A 6,598-nucleotide genomic window follows, 5' to 3' on the forward strand; every position below is an offset into this window, starting at 1 on the left:
CTTCCTTTTGTGGTTAAGAACTGGCAGGAGAACTTCCATCACACTACTGTTCACCGTCTGCCAGACCTTTGGTTCTTCCAAGATCCATAATTTCAGCTTGATCCTCAGCTTTGCTCAAGCCCAAGGGATCCTGACGAGAAGCCCTGGCTGACTGAAGTAATGAGAGAGTGAACAGCACTATTAACATTACTGTTGGGATTCAATATGTGTATCACTTAAACGTAATTCCTTACAGGATGGCTGTCTCTACTTCCCTTCATGACATGATTGGATTGCCTTTGAGCTGTTTTTTTTCTTTTCTTGGAGACTGTCTTTAATCTAATTCACTCAAATAATATTTATCAATTGTCCACTGTGTGGTGAGCACGGTATTGATTCTAGATAACAAAGATTTGCAAGTGAAAAAGAGGAAGGGATCACAAAGTACAAATCAGTAATTACAAAATAGTCATGGGGATGTAAAGTACAGCTTTGGGAATAGCGTCAGTAATATTATAATAACTATGTATGGTGTCAGGAGGGTGCAAGACTTACCGGGGGGCAATACTTCATGAGTTATAGAAACCATTATATGAGCCAGTCTAGCCAAGACGCTGTACACCTGAAATTAATGTAATATCGAACATCAACTATAATTTCAAAAATTTAAATGCTGTGCAAAAGAGACACTGCCGCTGTCTTCAGGAGCAACAGGCCAGTGAGGGGAACAGCCATTTAAAACATGCCAGCTAAATAACAAGCACCACATAAACCAGTGATGGCGAACCTATGACACACGTGTCAGAGGTGACACGCGAACTCATTTTTTGGTTGATTTTTCTTTGTTAAATGGCATTTAAATATATAAAATAAACATCAAAAATATAAGTCTTTGTTTTACTATGGTTGCAAATATCAAAAAATTCCTATATGTGACATGGCACCAGATTTAAGTTAGAATTTTTCAAAATGCTGACACGCTGAGCTCAAAAGGTTCGCCATCACTGACATAAACACACACACAACCACCTATGGGAAGTGCTGTGACAGGAAGGCCCTGATCCCAGGAGAGGGAATAGTGAGAAGCTGGATGGGAGATCAAGAAAGGCTGCTGAGGACGTCACCTTTCATCTAAGAACTGAAGGATGATGTGTGTCGGGTGCAGGGTGTGGGGAGAGAATGTGTGGAAAGAATGCTCCATTTACAAAGAATAGCTTGAGAGAAGAGCTAAAGAGAGAAATAATTATTTTCCCAGATTGTTCATGACTCAGCTTATTTCAATAGGAAGTTCTATGCTCAGAGGAAGGGCAAGAAATGTGAACTACTCAACCAGTAAAATACTGCAGTATATGTAGTATACTTTATTATTTTGTTCAATTTGATTACAGAGCATAATTCCCACCAATGGGCGGGACATTTTAACCAGTCTTGCCCATGCTTTTTCTCTTGCAATGTCATTGGTGTACCTTTAACATGCAGTCCACACACAGAGCAGTCCTTCTGTTTTTTATCAACCTCCCGCAGCCTGCGAAACCCACAGTGTGCCTCTGTCCTTTGCCACAAACATGAGGTTCAAATTCCCTCTCATGGCCATTGGCCTGGAGGTTGCCATGATTGTTTTATTCGGATTATTTGTTCAGTATGAAAAGGATCAGAATATTCGCCAGCAGCTCAGCAGCTCCAATTCGACAGATGTGGACAGATTCTCTGAGTTATACCCTCGTGAGTAGGCAATCTACTTCTTATACATTTTAGGTTCTTCAGGTTCTCAGAATGTGAAATTTTTGAATGCTGTAGTCACTTGAGCTCCACAGTGGAGCCCCTCATAGAATTATGTGATAGTTGTAAGTACTAAGGGTGTTATAAGTCTATGCTGTGGCATCTGGTCTCTGTAATCATGGTGTTTGGATAGAATATGTGTCTATGAAAATATCAGAACAAGAAGCTACAAATTAAAATAATTGATAAACTTTTTGTGTTGTCTACCCATGGCTAAATGACCTTATCTTTCCTTTGAATTATTCATTAGTTCTGCAAGGTATAAAAATATCACTTCCCACCAACAATAAAAATAAAAACTAAATAAGTAAAAAGGAACTTTGGAAGAGAGAGAGTAGAAACAAATTGCAGTATTTTGAAGAGCAGCCAGAATTTCTGTGGGGGCCCTAAGATATAAGAAGTAGTCTTTTAGGGTCATATAGGATGTAAATAGAGCTTTAATTGAAATGAATGTGCTCATGGTTTTATAATATTCTGAAAGGAAGGAAGTTTGTTCCTTTGAGATGAAAATTGTGAACACCTACCATTTAAAAAGCAGAATCCTTCCCTGAAAATGGTGACAGAGGAAAGAATGAATTCAATCTCAAGTTGGGAAGAGCAAGCTATGAAATAGTTAATATGACAATTACTACTATACGTATACGATGGCCTATGACGAAGCAGGCCTGTTTGATACCTCAGTAACCATGAAAGGCAGTGGCAATATATTTCTCTTATCTAGATTGTTTATTTTTTTAAATGAGGCTCAAACAATTTTAAACAGTTAAAACTATTTAAAATGGTAGCAGTGCCTTTTATAGTTCTATTAAAAAAGGTAAGCTTTTAAGAAACAATTTGACATTTGTTTTCTCATTTATATACATTTTGAAGGAGTTTTTAAAGTGGGGAGTATTCTCATGTAGAAATGATCTAGAGCTATATGACTCAGCTGAAATGCACAATTGCAAGTTAAGAGTTAGAACCATTATCTGAACCTAGTGGAATGGGCCACTGAAATGACAGGGAAGTTTGAGAAGTGGCTGAGAGGAAACAATACCTGCCTGCCATATGCTGGACTACAATGGAACTAGAGGAAAAGAGAGAGAGAGAATCAGGTCAGTTTGGGAAAAAATCTAGGAGGTTGCCGAAACCGGTTTGGCTCAGTGGATAGAGCGTCGACCTGCGGACTGAAAGGTCCCAGGTTCGATTCCGGTCAAGGGCATGTACCTGGGTTGCAGGCACATCCCCAGTAGGAGATGTGCAGGAGGCAGCTGATCGATGTTTCTAACTCTCTATCTCCCTCCCTTTCTCTCTGTAAAAAATCAATAAAATATATTTTAAAAAAAATTTTTCTACGTAAAACTTCAATTAAAATTTGAGGGTAAAAAACAAGTTGGAGAGAATTACTAAATATGCTCATTTTGTCAGTTGCTTAGCAATCATATCACCCTTATATTCTGCTTGAAAAAAATGAAAATTAATTCATTTCGTGATTTATTAAGAAAATATTTATTAAGCTCTCAATTCTTGTAAAATAATCTTCAGAGCTCTAGTCTCTAGGAAGTGAATAAAACAAAACAGACAAAGTAGGCAATGTTCATGCCCTTATGAAGTTTATATTCCAGGAAGACCGACTATAAACATACATATATGTATATTAATATTTATAAAAATACTTATTTTTAATTTATATATGTACACATGCATACGCTCACATTTAGATAGTAATAAAATGCTACAGCTATACATGAAGTGATATTAATAAAATAGATACATCTGGACAAGGGAGGATGTCTTTTCAGCCTTTCACAACCAGGGTGATGTGAAAGAAGTCTTAATAGGCCAAGCTACCATTGCTTGCAATTAATTAACTCCTATCATATGCATCTAGAATGATACCAATCCTGTAATATCCTTGAGAGAATTATAAAATAGTCACTTAAATTGTCTTATTGTCCTGTGGTTTAAATGAGAAAGCTGGTTGAGACAGGCAATTAATGTATAATCTAGATCAGCGATTTTCAACTGGTGTGCCACTGCACACTGGTGTACCACAAGACTTTTTAAAATATGCAATACCTGACCTCTTTTTCCTTTAGATTGTTAAATTTTAAAAGTTACAATGCTCAACAGAACAAGAGCTTTCAGGTGTAAATGCCCTGCCTTGAACCATAAATATATTGGTCATATAATAGAGTTGCATCTTATTGGTCATGATATGTAATAAGATTGCATCTGGTTCTTGGTACCAGAAATTCTTAAATACATTTATAGACATTTGATTTTTTAAAGTTACTTTGGATCAAAAAGGATATGTAATTACTATTATTTTTTTTTGTAAATCAATCAACATTATACCTATTTTTGTCACATTGGCAAATATATATTTTTTGGTGTGCCACAGAATTTTAGTAATTACTTATGTGTGCCATGAGGTGAAAAGGGTTGAAAATTGCTGGTCTAGATAGTTTTTTCTGCTTTAAAGTGACAGTAAATAAAACTAAAAGAAGCAAGAGAGTAAGCCATATACTAGATATTTGGACAAGGGCATTTTATGTGGAAGAAACTGCACGTGCAAAGGCACTGGGGTATTTAATATATGTAGTGAGCAAGTGGAGAGAATAGTCAGAGGTGTGAGAGGCTGGGCGCTGCTTGAACATTTTGTGTTCTTTGTTTTTATTCTGAGTGAGTTGAGAAGCCACTGGAGGACTTTGAGAGGAGGAACTATTGTGACTTGGGTTTTAAAAGCTTTCTTCTGGCTGTTAAGTAGAGAATAGATTGCAGTGGGTGACAGAGATGAGTAGAAAGGCATATTAGGAAACCAGTCCAGTCACCCAGCAGAGAAATGATAGCAGGCTTCACCAAGGTGGTAGCAGAAGAAGTACTGAGAAATGGTCAAATGTTATCTATAATTGAAAGTGTAGCAGGCAGGATTTTCTGATATATCAGCTGTGTCAAACATGAAAACAAAAAGAGAGGAATTTAAAATGATATCAAAGGCAGGATTCCTTTTCACTCTTTAAAGGAAACATCAAATTATGGCTAATGCTAATCTTCCAGATCAGATATATTATCCCTGCTTAAAATATTGTGTAGAATAGCCCTAGGAACTATATGTATATTTTTTCCTACATTTTAAACAATGAATTTGCACAAAACTTGTGGAACAGCATGTCATTAGAGAGAAGATTATTAAATATTAACTAATTAAGAGGCAATGTTCAAGTCAACAGATGTTTTAGGGGACCTCCTGGAGCCATACACTGTGCCAGGTGCAGGGATTCAAACAGAGAGGTCAGTCCCTACCTAAAAAGCTCACAGTGTATTTCTTTTCTCTTTTTTAAAAAATATATTTTTATTGATTTTAGAGAGGAAGGAAGAGGGAGAGAAAGATAGAAACATCAATGATGAAAGAGAATCATTGATCAGCTGCCTCCTACACATCCCACATTGGGGATCAAGCCTGCAACCTGAGCATGTCCCCTAACCAGGAATCGAACTGTGACCTAGTTCATAGGCTGATGCTCAACCACTGAGCTATGCCGGCCGGTTCACAGTGTATTTCAACAGTTCTCAATTGTAATGTGGTAGAACTTACAAGGCTTTCCACAAGTAAGTAAAGTAAGATATTTGTATTTTAATCAAATTCAATCAGATATCTCTCTCTCATTTCCTTGCATACTGCCCTTTGAGGCTTGTTAACATTTTATTAGAGAATCTATAAACACAGTGATGCCTATGAGACCGTAAACTATATTAATGATCTTTTGGTACTTCATTACATTAAAATTCACTGGTCTATCTTGCACTTTGAATGAATCATTTACCTATGGGTGATCTTATAGCATTCTATATTGTTCATGAGAAAAATATTAATTCATGGCTATGCAGGTATTCCAAACGTTGACATATTTCATCCATATTATTTTTTAAGTATACTTATTAATATCATCAATAATCTCATCAGTAAGAAAAACATTAATTCATGGCTATGCAGGTATTCCAAATGTTGACATATTTCATCCATATTATTTTTAAATATACTTATTAATATCATCAATAATCTCATCAGGAAAACCTTGGGAAGTATTAGAAAGCTAATAAGCTCATAAGTGACAGAAACAAACTTTCCAAAACTCTAAATGTTTAAAAATTCAGTCAGTATTCCTGGCAACAAGTACTGTCATTTTTTTTTATCGAAATGATAGCCTTACTTCATTCATTTTTCAGGAAACATCAATACCTATCTGAAAAACCATAGTCTACATCAGTCTTTGTTCTAAGTAAAAATGGAATTCCATGAAAAAAGGTGCTCATTTCATTTGTAACTCCGACAATAACAAAAGTGCCTTTTGTCCTGAGAAAACCATCATGTTTCAGTAGTACTTTGTGTGTAACTACATTTCAGCATACAGATTCATAGATAATATTAAAAAGACATGCATGAGAAAGTCAATAATGAAAATGAACAATTTTTACTGCTTCATCGAGGAATTATTAAGAAAAACTGGATTTCCCCACGCCCCCACCCCCCCGCAAGTGTGTGGTGGTAAAAAAAAAATCCCATGACTACTTGTACAGTTTGGTGGCACTTCTTTTATTCAATTACTTGAAAGAGAAGTTGAGGTGCTTCACTGGGCTGAAAAAATTTTAGCTACATCAGAAAGCAGGTCTAATTAAGCAAGTTTATTATATATATATCTAAGTTGACTCGCACATGCATGATTCATATAAAGCTCTCACTGGTGCCAATCACATGTGTGTGTTTTGATCTGTCACTGTTGATCATGCATTTGGTTGACACTTCTATTATAGAGAAAAGTCAGATAGCGATATTAAAATATTTCTCCTACTTAATTTC

At 36.0% G+C, this 6,598-nt stretch overlaps 1 protein-coding gene across 1 annotated transcript in view; it reads left to right on the forward strand.

Moving 5' to 3' along the window:
• Positions 1-1,481: 1,481 nt before the first annotated feature.
• RHAG (Rh-associated glycoprotein) overlaps positions 1,482-6,598 on the forward strand; it is a 22,211-nt gene continuing 17,094 nt past the window's right edge. Inside the window, exon 1 of the mRNA XM_006765714.2 lies at positions 1,482-1,701. Coding sequence (XP_006765777.1) covers positions 1,545-1,701 — 157 coding nt within the window. The 5' untranslated portion in view covers positions 1,482-1,544. The remainder of the gene's footprint in view (positions 1,702-6,598) is intronic.

Source organism: Myotis davidii, unplaced genomic scaffold, assembly GCF_000327345.1.
Source record: "Myotis davidii unplaced genomic scaffold, ASM32734v1 scaffold240, whole genome shotgun sequence".
Classification (NCBI taxonomy): Eukaryota; Metazoa; Chordata; class Mammalia; order Chiroptera; family Vespertilionidae; genus Myotis; species Myotis davidii.